The sequence below is a fragment of the Dermochelys coriacea genome, chromosome 25, assembly GCF_009764565.3.
Source record: "Dermochelys coriacea isolate rDerCor1 chromosome 25, rDerCor1.pri.v4, whole genome shotgun sequence".
Classification (NCBI taxonomy): domain Eukaryota; kingdom Metazoa; phylum Chordata; order Testudines; family Dermochelyidae; genus Dermochelys; species Dermochelys coriacea.
This window is the reverse complement of record NC_050092.1, coordinates 11,491,612-11,505,213: the sequence shown is the minus strand read 5'-3', so window position 1 is coordinate 11,505,213 and position 13,602 is coordinate 11,491,612. Positions and strand designations below refer to the sequence as shown.

Here is a 13,602-nt window from a genome sequence, read left to right as displayed (position 1 = left end):
TGTATATATGAAATATATGTGTGTGTAACGTACATTTGAAACACATAAGAAAGTTGTCCAAAAATCATAGAGTAAAAAATAGTCATCTGTTCTCAAGTACGTTTGCTCATGTTTATCATAAAACAGCGCCAAGAAACATCAGCATTCATTCTGAACTGTGGGATATTAAACAGCTGAAATCCCCTATTAAACAACATAATTAAACAACATCTTCCCCTATTCCATTAACATCTGTTCAAACATACTTGAGAACAAATGACTCTTTATTTTTACTCTATGATTCTTGAACAACTTTCGAGTGTTTTTCAAACGTTAAGTGCTGAATACTGATAGTCTCATTAGTATTCATTATTATTTGTATTGTGGTAGCACCTGAGAGTCATGGACCAGGATCACTTTGTGCTAGGCACTATAGAGATGCAGAATAGAGTTTAATCATACTCCTTAATCAGCACATGGGAGGATGTAAGGGGACATTAGAATAGCTGCAACCCAAAACTTAGGTTTGATTTTTAAAAAAAGAATGGGTGGGGTGAGCTTATAAAATTTAAAGAAATATTTCAGTGGCTGCTGCTGCTTTTTTCACATCATCGTCACCGGCCCTTTGGTTGGATTTAACAATTCCCTTGCAGTGTTTTCAACCCAGACATTGCAGTGTTGGGCAGAAGGTGGATATTGACCGGTCTCTTCATTGTCCTAGCTAAATGAAACACAAGTAAACAAAGAGCATAAATAGGGGAAATAAATTTGATATTCAAAACCCTTATAGTTTTTAATAACCTTGTGTATTTTGGTGACATGAGTTAGGGACTGGAATATTAACCTGGTCCTTTTGTGTGTGCTTTCAGTGGGCAGAGGCGATAGTGGTGTTCCAGCAGGCAGCTGACTTCATTGGCTTGGAGTCTCGAAAGTCCTTGTGGGGTCAGTTCTGGTCTGCTCATCAGCGCTTCTTCAAATATCTTTGCATTGCTGCTAAAGTCCGACGCCTCGTTGAGCTTGCCAAGGAGGAGCTGGCAAAGGACAAGGTACGGTATTAGAAGCCAGGTGCAAAGGGTCAATAAGTGTTAGTCCAACGACATCCATTGTGCATTCCTCAAGGTCTTGTGTGGGCATTCAGGTGAATCATCGCCGGTGATAGTCATCTTCGATGCCTGTTGTCTTTCTGCAGAATAAAACCACTTTGAATGTTGAGGCCCAAACATGAATTGTATAGAACACAACCTCGGTACAAACAGAGGAGGGTGGAGTAAAAAACTGGAATGAGGGTATTTTCATGCACTTGGACACTAGTCTGTGATTGTACGCAGTGAAAAGGTAGCATATATCTTCTTATATCCTTGACCTAAAGGCGTCTAGCCTCCGTAGGTGAAACCAGGATTTTAGGTGTTTAATGTCCCACAGTTCAGAATGAATGCTGATGTTTCTTGATGCTGTTTTATGGTAAACATGAGCAAACCTACTTGAAACAGCATTCTGAGTCGAATTAGAGTTGTAAGATGTACTGGATTCTCCAGCTCTGCATGGTTAAATACACCTAGCATTGCATTCATTTGAATGGGCTTTGAAAATTTCAGAGAGAGATGCTGGGGAAATCAATTAGTTGTAATAATAAAGCATCATAACAATTTTTCTTAACATCGTGGATGCACGTATAACCTCAGGCACTGACAGGCAGAGAGTCTTCAGCAGGAACCCAGTTTTAGGGCCAAGATATTACTGTGTGTATCTGGGAAGAGTTGGGGTTCAATGCAGAAGGTGCTGGCAAACTGTGAAATGTAATCTCTTCTTGAGCTGATAATGGTTTGCTGAGAGTGTTGCTGCCCAGCAAAACGTTGCGTGACCTCATCTTGCTAACACATGACCATGCTGCCCTTTTGATTTCTCCCCAGTGTATTGTCATTGGGCTCCAGTCCACTGGCGAAGCTCGCACCAGGGAGGTCTTGGACGAGAATGACGGGCACCTAAACTGTTTTGTCTCTGCTGCAGAGTGAGTTTAACCCCCTTGTGCTTTGAAGGGTAGGAATCATGGGAGGCTCAAAGGCACAGTGAAGAGGGCTTTGTACAGGGGCTGCTTGCACTTTGTGGTCCTGTGAATGCAATTCCTTGAATCCTAAATGAGTTTCACATACAGAGGACACTTTGCTGTACGCAAAGACACTGTGTTTCCAAAAGTGACTTTTTGTACTAAGAGCCTTGAAATCTGAGTGCAGTGGCCTTTCCTGCTCTTCCACATGCAGCTTTAGTAATTGTGTGCACATGAGGACAGCCAGATGTGCAATAGCCTGATTTGTGCACCCAGATACAGATTTGCATGGGCGCAACAGATGCACACGCATTTCTGTAGGAACTTCCATCTCACCCTCTCTGAAAAATGTGACCCTCAAAACTGTGAAAAGAGGAAAAATATTTTTAAAAGTACAGGATTAAAAATAAGTGAGCAATAATATGATTCAGAGACAGATCTTGAGACCTTACAAACATGCTGTAAGGTGAGATGGCATCCCTGGATTTTGGACTATCTCTTTTTGTCCCACCAAAAATCCTGGTTTCAAGAATTTTGTCTTTCAATATCAGTCCAAAGCAGAACATAGCATTAGATTGCCTTCTCCCAGTAACGCACTAGTTTGTGGTGGTTTGATTTATGTATTTCTGCCTCAGTTAATTTGAGAGCTGATTGTACCCAGTGCACAGTCAGCTGTGGACGATGGGGAACATCTTAAAAAGCACTGAGTCCCATTTTTCAAAGTATCGTGGGCACTGTAGGAGCCTAAATCCTTGGCTTTCAATGAGACTTAGGCACCTAACTCACTTAGGTGCTTTTGAAGATTATCCCGTATTCCATGAACCTAGCTGCCCCTGCACATCAGGTGGCAGGAAGCCAAACTGCCTGACTGGGATAAGACCCAGGTGAGTTACGTTTCTTTAGGGCCTGTGCAATCAGCATGGCTGGTGTTAGATTATTTTTGTTTGCATCAGTTTTTATTGCTGATAAAAACAACTGGAGTGAGCTAGACTTGGTGTGAGCTATCGAAGTGCCAAACATCCCTGCTCCTCCAGGATATCTCAGTTTTGGCCTATTCCACCCCACTCCCCCAGAGCAAATACTCGCTTGTTAACTGCTGTAGAATTGAAGCAAGTCAAACTCCAGCAGCTAAGTTGATTTCTCACTTGAGTTGGATATCTGCGTAACACAGGCCAGAAGAGGTCGTAGTAGAGGATCATAATGGTCTCCTCTGACTCCTTGTTCAAAGGTGGTGCTGTTAGTGACCACTTGTGCTGTCTAGCTCCGTCCCCCTCCTGCGGGGCAGACGTTTACTTGCTGCGCAGTACCATCTCCTAATGTGCCTGCTTCACAGTGTCCGATTGCAACTCCCTGGTTCTGAAGCCCTTCAGCGGTAGGCGGGTATTCTTAGAGGAGTGTGTTTGCAAAGGAGCAGTTGCTGACAAAACAAGAAGGGAAGGGCTGCTTGCTGTTTGTGCAGGGGAGTCTATAAAACTTTGTTAATGGGGATTCCAGTGGAGGAGAAGGAGAAAACACAGATGGTCAGAAGAATAGCAAGCTGGATTTCATGGCGAGGAAACTCAGAACCTGAATCCTGGCTTGAAGGAACCAAAGTGACTCTCAGCCTTCTCTGGGTCTCAGCTCTGTACCCAGAGTCAGCCCGGCACTGAGGGCAAAGGGCCTTTCCAGTACCACATAATAGCAATTGTTCCTACCTCCTCTGTTCCTCCAGGGTCTGGTGGTGTCTCTCTGTCCCTGTAGCACCGTTCCTGGTGGACCAGTCTGGTCTGAGAGCCCCTCCTCTATTCCCCAAGTACCCCTGTCTCACAGCAGGTGGGAATCATGCCCATACCTCTCAGCTGTTGCTTTCAACATTTGTTTCAGCCCAAGTTCATTCAGCGCTGCCTTTTCATTGCACATGGCCCAGTCCCTCCCAATCCAGCCAGCATTGAAGCATTTACTCTTTCGTTTGCAGTACAGCCCACCAAAGCATCCATTTGATTTCCACCTCTTCTGATTTTTCCATCCACCTAGACCCCCAGTGTGTTCCATGTTTTGTCACTGGCCTTTGCCTTGTGGGCAAGCACTTCCGCCTTAGGTTAATCAAAGCACATTCCCTTAGAAAACTGGGACCCAGAGTCTTCGCCATTTCAGGCAGGTCAGTTACACGGCACAGGGTTGGAACCACTAGGCCACATAACACCCAGAGAAGATGTTGGCTGTTGGAACGTACTGGGTTTTGCAGTAACAACTTCCAAACATAGAGAGCGTTGCACTTAAACCTTGCTCTCAGTTGCTCTCAGACGTTTGTGCTGTTTTGGCTGGTCCCATAGCAGTGCTATGCCTGTGGCATTTTGTGTTTCTATTGCAACAGTGCCCTGGCACTGCTGCACTGCCTACATTCAGCAGGAGTAGCAGGCAGTCTAAAGCAGAGAGCATTTCTCCACATGTGCAGCAACACACAGCATTCGTTCAATGTGCACCCTGTTAGGCTGAGGTCCTGCTGAGTGAGCCAAACTCTCTTGCTTTACCCGCACAGTTTTCCATCAGAACGCTCTGGTGAAATGCTGCAGCCAGCCTCCTCCTCCTCTCCATTCGAGCTGATGTGATTCCTCAGATCCAAGCTGTACTAATCGATAATTGTTCAGACTCACTAACAGTTAGAGAATGCTTGGTTTAGCCCATTTTCTCATTAAATATATCGATCTCCTAAATACCCATTGATACATTATAACCAGTAGATGTTCCTACTCCTGGTAGCTAGAATAAATTTTGCATCTTACTTTCAGAGGCGTCTTTCTATCACTAATTCAGAAGCACTTTCCTTCAACCAAAAGAAAGAGAGAAAAAGGAACTGGCATTAAAAGAAAACGTAAGACCACCTTCCACCGCCCAACGTCTGATCTCCTGCCTTTCCGCCTCGCCCCAGCTACTCAGCCTTTTCGTCTCCTTTTCCCTTCCCCACTTCATGCTTTGCCTGGGTTTGGGTTTGCCCTCCCTTAGATCCCTTGCTACAGTCTCTCACCCTAGGCATGTCGCTAGTTGTAGCTTTCCATGTCATCTTTTTCCCCCACAACTCACCTTCCTTCCACCAAACCACTTCCTAGCCCCTGGGATTGCCCAGTAGCCATGCCCCTTTCCCCCTGCAATGCAGACTGCTAGACTGACAGGCAGATTTTGCTGGACTCCCAGCTGTATATCTGAGGCCCTCTTGCAGCAAGGGGTTTTTTCTCCTCTACCCCTTACATATAGGGTGGCAGGTGCCCTGGAAAATACTCAGTTATCTACCCTATTCCTGGCTGCAGCTGCAGGTAAGAACTGTCTCCTGTACAACCTGTGTTCCCTCTGTGCTGGGTTCCTTTGCAAGCAGGTTGGACCCTAGCTCTCATGCTCATGGTTATACCCGGGAAGTGGGATATGGCAAAAGGGGGAAGAGGAGAGAGTGGTAAAGGCCGATTTACAGAGATTGCCCTGGCAAACTGCTGGGGTTCTTTGCCAGCTGAGACAAACGGATCTGTCACACCTTGCGTGGCTGGGGCATTTTCACTGTGCTGGGAATTCAGTCCTGATGCGACTGGTTTTCCTTCCTGAAACACTAATGCACCAGCCCCTCTCTTTGCCTAAAGATTTTCCTTTAGGGATAGCTGAGCCTGTGGGTTCTTTCCCCACAAGGGGAGAAGAGGAAAGTAGCTGCACGGCCAGGTGAGAGCAAGGTGCAGTTTGCACATTGCCATGTGGCCGTCTTCAGCCCTGGTAAAAGACTGGCTCGTTCTTCCTCTCTCTCTTTTTTCCCCCATGCCCAGACGTCTGCCTCTCTGATCTGCCTTTCGCTTGGGGCAACCTCAGCTCCCCTGTTACCTATCCTCCATTCTCTGAGCCAGTGCTTGCTGTTCTGTGCTGACCTGCCCCGTGGGCACTCTTCCCTCCCCTCCCCCCCCCCCACTGATGTGGCTCACTCTCCCTCACAGGGAAGCAGAAAGGCCGCTGTGCGAAGGTCCTGAAAGGCATGTACGACATGGCCATGGCAGGTGTGATCAAGATCAGCGACGACAGCAGCACTGATTCGGAGGTGGGGCTAGACAGCGACTTCAACTCCTCCCCGGAGTCCCTGTTTGACAATGATGATGTCATCTTTGTTGAACACACCTACAATGGCTTCGCATCCGAAGACAGAGGTAAGCTGGGGTTAATCCCTTCCCAGGCCAGGGACAAGCCAGGCATTTGCGGAAGGTCAGGGGACAAGTGTCTGGGCTTATCCTGGTCCCGTACATGTGCAGAATAACATTCCGAATGGATCTGACCCTAGCTTTGCTTAGCATCCTACGTGGGACAGCGGCGCTGAAGTTCTGATACAGAGGCGCCGCCTCTCCTGGTGTCTCCCCGGGGACAGTGAGGGTCCTGTTATATGTGGGAGTGGCCATGCTTCTTTGGCAGGGATTGGCCGGCTGTTGCACCCACCAGCTCAGAGCCGTTCCTTGTGTCTCTTTAGGGAGGTTGAGGAAATGATACCTGGAGACTTCCTACCCTCCATGTTGTTTCAGGCTAATGCAGACTTGCTTGGCTATCCTGCACTACCCAAGTGGGGGAGCCCCGATTCCCGCGTTAGGAGCAAACTGACGTTTGTATAATAGAACGATTGGCTTGTAGCTGGTTTATACCTAGTTGTGGTCAGACTTGGGAGGTGGGATGGAGTGTGGAATACCAGCTGGCATGAGAAATCTGTCCTGCACACTCCACAACACACATCCAGCAGCAGTCCTTGCTCTGTCAATCAGACCCCTCCCCTCTTGAGCTTCAATCAGGGTCACTCTACGGTTCTTCTTCACGCTGGTCCTGAGCTCTGTGGCTGTTGAGTTCCTTGCCATCCCCTGGCTGGACTCTAAGAACCTGCCTTTCCACATTGCAGGCAGTTTGCACTTTCCAGGGTCCCAGAAGGATGTGCATGGCCCGGGAGTCCTAGAACACGTGGAGAAAATGAAACAGGACCTCCTATCAAAAGTAAAAGCACTGGGCAAAGAGCTACCTCTCAATACCTTGGATGAGCTGATTAATCACTTTGGGGGCCCGGAGTATGTGGCAGAGGTATGTCATATTATGGTCATCTGGCATTGGGCTCCGCAGCTCAACCTGCTGTTTGTGGCTCTAACCACTAGAGGGTACTGTAATGCCAGCCCTTGGAGAGATTGAGTTGGACTCCCAGCCCCACCGGCACATCTGGGCTCTGTGGTTCACATATGAGCGGGCAGCCACTGGGTAACATTGGCGCTCCTGTAGACTAAGGCCATGTTCACACTACTATTTACGTTGGCAAAACTTACGTCACTCGGGTGTGGAAAAAAACACCCATTTGAGTGACATCAGTTTCGCCGACAGAAGCGCTGGTGTCCACAGCTCTCCTGCCGACATAGCTGCGGCCGCTCGTTGAAGGTGGTTAAATTATGTCGACAGGAGAGTTCTCTCCTGTCGGTGTAGGGCGGCTTCATGGGAGATCTTACAGCAACGAAGCTGCATTGGTACAGCTGTGGTGCTATAAGGTCTCTAGTGTACACATGGCCTTAGTTCCTGACCGTACCTATCCAGTGTGTGATTGCGAAGTAGCAGGAGCTCCCTGAGGGATCCCCCCATTTATGCTTTTTGCATTATCTTCCTCATCTTGAGGCCCTGGGTTGTAACCCCCTTCTTTCCAACCCAGGACTGGCTGGACGTTCCTACCTCTTATTTACTGTGCTCTTGGCACTTCCTTACTGTGATCTTGGACTAGTTACTTCACTGCCTCAGTTTCCCTAATTGTAAAATATAGTCTCCAGGGCAAAAATTCCCTCTGGAAGCAGTTTATTGCTCCAGGTCTGGCCAGTATAGACCTCTGCCCAGGTGTCTGCCTTTACATTTACTTCCCAAATGCTCCATTTCACCCTTGCGCCCCCACTCTGTCTGTCTGTCTCATTAATGACCTGTTTCTTCCCTGGCGGGCCATGTAGATGACTGGCCGGAAAGGCCGGGTGGTGAGCAGACCTGACGGCTCCATCATGTATGAGTCCCGGGCTGAGCAGGGCCTTTCCATAGACCACGTCAACCTGAAGGAGAAGGAGCGTTTTATGAGTGGGGAAAAGGTGAGTGAGGCTCTGAACCAGAGACCCCTGCAGCTGCACACTTGAGAAGATGTGGGTTGGCATAGTGCTTGTGGGCAGCTACCCCAGACGCATGATGGACCTTGCAGTCACTGCCTTGCCCCAGATGTGTGCGCCTGTCTCTGTCAGTCCCTTTGTGCTTCACCGGAAGCCTGGCATTTGACCATTCGCTTTCCAGAGGAGAGCTGGGCGTGACTGTAGAACCTAGAAATGCTGCTCTTGCAGTGGCCAGAGGGGGCACTGCAGAGTGTCCTGTGGGATTGCCTGCCCCAGAGTCTGAACACCCTGCTGGACCTAGGTTGGAGGCCAAGGATACAGATCTCTCACATGAGTAGGGCAGAGCACTAGACAGCTGTGCCAACCCCTCAGGCCCATAAAACGAATATGAATTGGGCATACTTGACCTGCTGGGAAGTGACACGGAGGCAGGGGGGCCTCTGTGGATCAGGACGAACTGTATCCTGGGTTTTCTCTGGGCCTGCCCCTGAATGCTTTCCATGTAGCAGTTCTCCCAGATCTCTGGGAATACCACTGCATCTCCTCACTCCATCTCCTCACTCCTGCTATGTCTCTCTCAGCTCGTAGCAATAATCTCCGAGGCCTCCAGCTCAGGGATCTCTCTCCAAGCAGACAGGCGGGTGAGGAACCAGAAGCGCCGGGTCCACATGACACTGGAACTGCCCTGGAGTGCAGACCGAGCCATACAGCAGTTCGGTGAGCGGTGAACATTCTCAGTCATTTTCTCCTTCTGCTCAGTGGCTACAGGGTATAGTTCAGCCCTGTGATTTTCTAGCCGCCCTGCAAACGAAACACCCACCTGGCCTTGTTCTGGAGCCACAGGGAGCCCAGTTGTGTTCAGTGGCACAAAGAGCTAGCCCCAGAAACATGGGCTCATGCAGTCTGCCAGGAGGCCAGTCCAGGCATGAGGCAGCTGTGATCAACTTTCCTTCAGAGAAAGGTGCAGCGCTGCCTTGGGGTTGGGGTGGGGTGTAGTTGATAAAGGGGGAGGAGTAGCTTATCTGTGGGAGCAGAACACTGGGCTGCTCCCCCTGATCCTGTTCTCGGGCCCATCTTGGTGCCTAGGGGATACTTGTCAATGCCATAGAACCTTTGAAAGTCTCCAGACTGGAATAACTAGGGGGAAATGAGGGGCTGGACTGGAGCGTCATCTCATGGTGCATCCAGGATTGGGATGCATCGGCAGAGCTGTGTGTGCTCGACCATGCTCTGAGCCTGGGGTGAAGCCAGCCTCTCATCACGAGCAGTAGAGGAAATGAATGTACGGCTCCACTTTAAACCTGGAGTGATTTTGTGACTGGCCAATCGGCTGTGATCCTGGAGAGGTCAGGGCAACAGCCCTGCTCTGGCAGTGCCAGGTCTGGCAGCATAAAGCCAATGAGAGAAACTATGTCCCTACTCCCTAGAAGAGAAGCTTTGGGTTTGGTTTCAAAGCTGGTAGGTGCTCTAAGGGAAGCTGCTTTAGTTTGTCTGCGTTCCCCACTTCCTTCTCAGCAGCTGTTCCCCATGTTCGTGTCAGCTTCCACATCATTCACCCCCTTTGTACCCTCATCTCTCTCCAGGTCGAACCCACCGATCGAACCAGGTCTCTGCTCCGGAGTACGTCTTCCTTATCTCTGAGCTGGCGGGGGAGAGGAGGTTCGCGTCCATTGTCGCCAAACGCTTGGAGAGCCTCGTAAGTGCCCCGGAGGGTGGCTAGAAATAAAACCTGTGCTGCCTCTGAACATTTCTGAGTGACTCTGCTTCTGGGGCACCTCTCGTCCCAAATAGAACTCTGAAGAGAGATTGCGTCACCCTCGGCTGATGTGCAGCCACCTCTGTTGCAAAACGAGGAAGCTGTTTAACAGCCTGCAGAACAGGAAGTAAAGAATACTCTACGTAATTAGGAGGTCAGGGGAATTTTGGGGAGGGATGTAAATCGGGATGTTGGAATTTCCCAACAGGCAGGAGTTAACACCCATTCTTTTCCAGGAAATAAATAGGCTCTCTAATGACTCGAAACTATCATTGCCTCGGTTCAGTGTTTCATCATTTTTAATGAATCCACGAGTATCTCTGAGTGTTAATATACTAGCACCTCGCTGTCTGCCCGTAGCATTTCTATGTACAGACTTCTGGTGAAACTTGCGCTACTTTTAAACCATCCCTCCCTGATTATTTCCAACGGCTCAAATTAAGGGAAAAACCTACATATGAAAATATGGGTGGTGTGTAATCTAATCACTGTGTTTAGGTTGAACATCGTGTCTCATTCGCCAGCTTTGTGGCACATGATGCCTCAGGTATCTGGAAGAAAAGTGGCATTTTCCAGACACCAGAGCTGGCTTGTGATAATCTCCAACAATCCCCGCACACGCTGTTGAGGCTGATCGGATACAGCCCTCTGACATGGGGTCACCTTAGGAGTTAGTCTTTAATCAGGGGTTAACTGAGCTTTGTTATGGATGCAGTTGCTTTTCCCCGTGAGTCTCTCCCCAAACCTTTCTGAACAGCTTTGTGCTTTGTCTCTTCTTCTAGGGTGCCTTAACTCACGGAGATAGAAGAGCCACTGAATCCAGGGACCTCAGCAAGTACAACTTTGAGAATAAGGTGACCGTTAGCAATTCTGCATGGTTGTTTAGCGAGCTTAAAATAACCATTACACCCCTTTGGTAGGACTCTGAGCATGGCGAAGAGCCAGTGCTGGGGCTCACAGGTCATGGCAGGTTAGGGATCTGGTCTTGTGAGCACTGGGAACAAAGCTCTTGGTTTTGGCACAAAATACAAACATATGGAGAGCATAATGAGAGAGCTTTCAAGATCTCGATCCTTGTAACACTCTGCAGGAAGGAGAGAGGTGCACCCTGGTCTTAGGTACAGGGAAACTGAGGCAGAGATGCTGCATGACTTGCCTATATGCACAAAGGGAATTTGGGTTAGGGCCAGGACCTCCCAAGCTCCCAATAATAGTAATACCCAGCTCTTACGTAACACTTTTCATCAGCAGATCTCAAAGCGTTTTCCAAGGGAGGTCACTATTATCCCCATTTTACAGATGGGGAAACTGAGACACAGAGGGGGTGACTTGCCAAAGTTCACCCAGCAAACCAGAACTAGGAAGAGAACCCAGGTCACCTGAGTCCCAGTCCAGTGCCCCATCCACTACGGCACAATGCCCCTCCCTCCTGTGCTTAGGCCTTGCCTCTCACAGGGCTGGAAGAAGACTCATGGGTGAGACCAGCTACCTGACTTGGGTCTGTACCTGAACACATTAGTTATCCATCAGGTTCTTGATGGACATGCCTCTGGTGGCTGCATTTACTTCAGCATCTGCTAGGATGTCTACGTGCTTCCCATCCATTGCTGGGGAAAGCAGCATCCCAGATCCTTTCTCCACCCCTAAAGTGTGTAGTGAGATCAGAGGACAGAACTGCTCCCCACCCCCATGTGACTGTTCTCTCCTTTCCACAGTACGGGACCAGAGCACTAGACAGGGTCCTCACCACTATCCTCAACCAGACTAAGAGCAAAGTGCCTCTGCCCAAGTATTACCAAGAACGAGAGGCTGAATTTTTTCAAGGTGAGAACATTAACCGGGGTTTCTACTTGAAAGTGCTTCTTGCTGGCTCAGTTAGTGTGTGGTAGGGATAAATCACTTCCAGGAAAGCTGGAACGGGCACGCAGAGCCATTCATTGCCCTCATCCTGGAGGGAGAAGGCACCAAAGGGGCCAACAGGAGGCTGACTTGGACAGCTAGAGACCAAGGCAGGGAGAGAGGCAGCACACTATGGTAAGTGAGGCAGTGGGGTGAGCCAAGTGGCAGTGCCCCTCCCCAGGCGTGAGAGAAAGCAGAGGTGGGATCTTTTCTTACTGGGGTGTCGCAGTTCAGGGCAACTGCACCTGTATTTCCCCTTCATGGGCCAGTAAAGGCACCCGTTTTAGGCTCCTGGCTGCTACCTCTCTTGGGTAGAGACTCGTGCCTCTCTCCCTCCTGACCGGGGTATGTCCAGGTTTCATAGGTTCCTGCCTACACTGTGAATTCCCCAGCAAGTCGGACTGCCTAGGCAGGCCTGCTTTGCCTTCCCCAGAAAGGCTATAAACAGCGTAATGATTAGCAAATACCACCTCGCCCTTTCTGAGCAAGCACATTTATCCTCAAGGTGAAAGCACAACAGAGAAAATCATTAACGTGGTAAAAGAACTTGCTTGCCTGCTAATGGGCTTACCCCAACTCCCACTGTTAGGAGTCAGTCCTTCCAGCCCCACACGGGATTTTCAAGTCCATAACAGCTGTTAGCTCGGAACAAGCACGCAGACTGTGCAGATCAGTCTGTTAGAATCATAGAATCTCAGGGTTGGAAGGGCCCTCAGGAGGTATCTAGTCCACCCCCCTGCTCAAAGCTGGACCAATCCCCAATTTTTGCCCCACATCCCTAAATGGCCCCCTCAAGGCTTGAACTCACAACCCTGGGTTTAGCAGGCCAATGCTCAAACCACTGAGCTATCCCTCTGCTCACTCCTTTATGTGGCTTGAGCCTTTGATCTTGTCCTCATGTAACAGGTGATCTGCAGACAATGGCTGTCTCCTCAGGTATAGCATGGGCAAAAGGGCCAGGCTTTTGCACAGCCAGGGGGTGGGAAACCCATGTTGCTTGGTTGTCCCCACACTTCATTCTGGTCTGGCACATTTGTTTCCAATAGTCCTTTGACGCTCCTGACACTTCCCAGGGTTTACCTCAGTCACAGCTCCCCCTGGAGAAGTTGCACACTGTCCCACCATAAAACATCAATGTCACATTTTTAATACAAGGGACTTCAAAGCTACTTCACTTTACTTCAGTAAGGCTTTGCCAGGAGATAGCCCTCTCTGTCACTGGGGGAGTGGCCATCTCAGCAAGCAGGGGGGAGCAGCCCTGCAGCAGGACTGCTGAGATAAGGGGCTTCGTGGCATTGGGGTGGAGGCAACACGACAGTTCACAACCTTCAAGGCACGTGCTTCCCCTTCTGTCATTCTAGAAATGAAACAAGGTCTCATCTCCGTGGGGATCTGTTGCAAGGAGATGAAATACGGCTACGTATCGGTGGAGAAGGGTAAGCCTGGAATCTTTCCTCCCCGCCCTGTGGAGGGACAGGCTCAGAGACGCAGTTACCGTAGCACACATTTGCTGCTGTTCTCCTGGCCCACGTCAGACTTGCCCTGTAGCCGACGCGGGACACAGCACTTGGGAAGCCGGAGGGAAGCTCTGCAGGTGCTTGGCCAGCAGAAGCAGAGCATCTTTCCCAGTCCTTGGTCTGCAGGGCCCAACCTGACTACCAGCCAAGCTCTGGGGGCCCAGGCAGTGTTGGCTTTCAATGGGTCGCCCTGCCTGCTCTCCTGGAGAAAGCAGAGATGCTCCCCTGCTCTCTGGGATGGTGCGGGGGAGTTGTCACTGAGCTGCTCAGATTCCCTACCCTGAGCTGCGCGCTCCGTTGCTG

The 13,602-nt window shown here is 49.6% G+C and overlaps 1 protein-coding gene and 1 long non-coding RNA gene across 18 annotated transcripts in view; one reads left to right on the top strand and one right to left on the bottom strand.

Annotated features, from left to right (window-relative positions):
• The window catches only part of LOC122457470, a 46,419-nt gene extending 33,957 nt beyond the window's left edge, over positions 1-12,462 (bottom strand). Inside the window, exons 1-2 of one of the 2 annotated variants that reach the window (XR_006277001.1) lie at positions 12,354-12,462; positions 2,420-8,076 (exon numbers count right to left, since the gene is read on the bottom strand). This is a non-coding gene — a long non-coding RNA (uncharacterized LOC122457470). The remainder of the gene's footprint in view (positions 1-2,419; positions 8,077-12,353) is intronic. The other variant, XR_006277002.1, reaches the window with a different exon arrangement.
• SBNO2 (strawberry notch homolog 2) overlaps positions 1-13,602 on the top strand; it is a 110,682-nt gene that overhangs the window by 87,816 nt on the left and 9,264 nt on the right. For all 16 annotated transcript variants that reach the window (XM_038384081.2, XM_038384088.2, XM_043502648.1 and 13 more), the window contains 11 exons: positions 849-1,025; positions 1,890-1,987; positions 4,792-4,874; positions 5,971-6,177; positions 6,909-7,084; positions 7,981-8,112; positions 8,709-8,844; positions 9,711-9,823; positions 10,666-10,737; positions 11,599-11,707; positions 13,144-13,218. In XM_038384081.2, the coding sequence (XP_038240009.1) occupies positions 849-1,025; positions 1,890-1,987; positions 4,792-4,874; positions 5,971-6,177; positions 6,909-7,084; positions 7,981-8,112; positions 8,709-8,844; positions 9,711-9,823; positions 10,666-10,737; positions 11,599-11,707; positions 13,144-13,218 (1,378 nt within the window). The remainder of the gene's footprint in view (positions 1-848; positions 1,026-1,889; positions 1,988-4,791; positions 4,875-5,970; positions 6,178-6,908; positions 7,085-7,980; positions 8,113-8,708; positions 8,845-9,710; positions 9,824-10,665; positions 10,738-11,598; positions 11,708-13,143; positions 13,219-13,602) is intronic.